The 1,541-nt window shown below is 38.7% G+C and overlaps 1 protein-coding gene across 1 annotated transcript in view; it reads right to left on the bottom strand.

Moving 5' to 3' along the window:
- The window catches only part of LOC104719705 (translation factor GUF1 homolog, mitochondrial-like), a 3,414-nt gene extending 2,117 nt beyond the window's left edge, over nucleotides 1-1,297 (bottom strand). Inside the window, exons 1-2 of the mRNA XM_010437669.2 lie at nucleotides 925-1,297; nucleotides 63-795 (exon numbers count right to left, since the gene is read on the bottom strand). Coding sequence (XP_010435971.1) covers nucleotides 63-795; nucleotides 925-1,245 — 1,054 coding nt within the window. The 5' untranslated portion in view covers nucleotides 1,246-1,297. The remainder of the gene's footprint in view (nucleotides 1-62; nucleotides 796-924) is intronic.

Here is a 1,541-nt window from a genome sequence, read left to right as displayed (position 1 = left end):
ATCTATTCTTAATTACAAAAGATCTTAGGAGCTGCACAGGAGACTACAAAAAGAAAAGTTACCTGGAAGAGGCTCAACAGTAGTTTTCGTTCTGTAGATTGTGTCTCCAATACGTGCCTCTTTTGTAGTTCGCATACCGGTAACTATATAACCAACTTGTCCAGTCAAAAGCATTCCTGTAGAAGTAAGTTCAGGATGCATAATCCCTACATCTAAAACTTCATAAGACTGACCCGATGCAGCAAACGAAACCTTATCCCCTTTACTCAACATTCCATCAACAACAGAAACATAGCAAATGACACCTTTATACTCATTAAAAAAGGAATCAAACAAAAGCATCCGTAGAGGCGAATCACTAATCCCAGGAGGAGGAGGTATACGTTCTATAACCGCAGGAAGAACATGCTCAAGACCTAAACCAGTTTTAGCAGACACTAGAAGCATATCATCTGTATCAAGATCAAACATGGATTTCAACTGAGCTTTGACACGCTCAGGATCAGCAGTTGGTTGATCAATCTTGTTAATCACAGGAACAATGGTAAGGTTAGATTCAAAAGCTAAGTAAAAATTAGCCACCGTCTGTGCCTGAACACCTTGAGCCGCATCAACAACCAAAAGAGCTCCTTGACAAGCTGATAAAGATCTAGAAACCTCATAGCTAAAGTCAACATGACCTGGTGTATCAATTAAGTTCAGAAGAAACCCACTTGCTTCTTGATCCTTTACTTTGTTTTGATAAAACATCGTAGCCGTCTGAGCTTTCACAGTGATACCTCTCTCCCTCTCTACCTAAAACAAACCCCAAAATAAGATTCAAAAATCGAAACTTTATACTCGCATTGTCGAAATTAGAATCATATGGAACATTTCATGTCAATCTAATACTAAAAAAGACATAAACTTTGAGAAAGAAGTTACCTGCAATTTGTCGAGATACTGAGGCTGGCCATGGCCTTTCTTGATTGTGCCAGTAAGTTCCATGAGACGATCAGCCAAAGTAGATTTCCCATGATCAATATGAGCAATGATTGAGAAATTTCGAATCTTTTCGGATGGAAACTGAGTCAAATCAATGGTGGGTTCTTTCGAGTTATGTCTAGAATCAGAGCTGAAACCGTAAGCTTGGTACAATCCGATACATAGAGGATCTCGTCGACTGGATTTGAGTGAGCTGAAGAAGATTGAGAAGGCTTGTCTCGATGATTTTAGGGTTTTAGACGCTCTGTACATAGAACCCATTTGAGGGGTTTTGTGAAAAGGAGTGAGGTTTGGAGACTTTCTCAACAACACGAAGAAGTTTAGAGGAAACTCATCTCTTCAGCAATACGACATCGTATCAAGGGATTTCTAATAAACCAATGTTATTATTTAGTGGTTTAACCGAACAGGATTGAAGCAATTGGTTGAATCTATAATCTTCATTGGCAAACAAAATTTTAATGGTTAAGTTGTTGCTCAGTTTGGCTATAGATTTGGCTGTGGTTAATTTTTGGTAATGTTAGACACCACCGTACCACCACGCGATAAAATTTTTG

The sequence above is a fragment of the Camelina sativa genome, chromosome 10, assembly GCF_000633955.1.
Source record: "Camelina sativa cultivar DH55 chromosome 10, Cs, whole genome shotgun sequence".
Lineage (NCBI taxonomy): Eukaryota > Viridiplantae > Streptophyta > Magnoliopsida > Brassicales > Brassicaceae > Camelina > Camelina sativa.
This window is presented reverse-complemented; position numbering and strand designations above follow the sequence as displayed.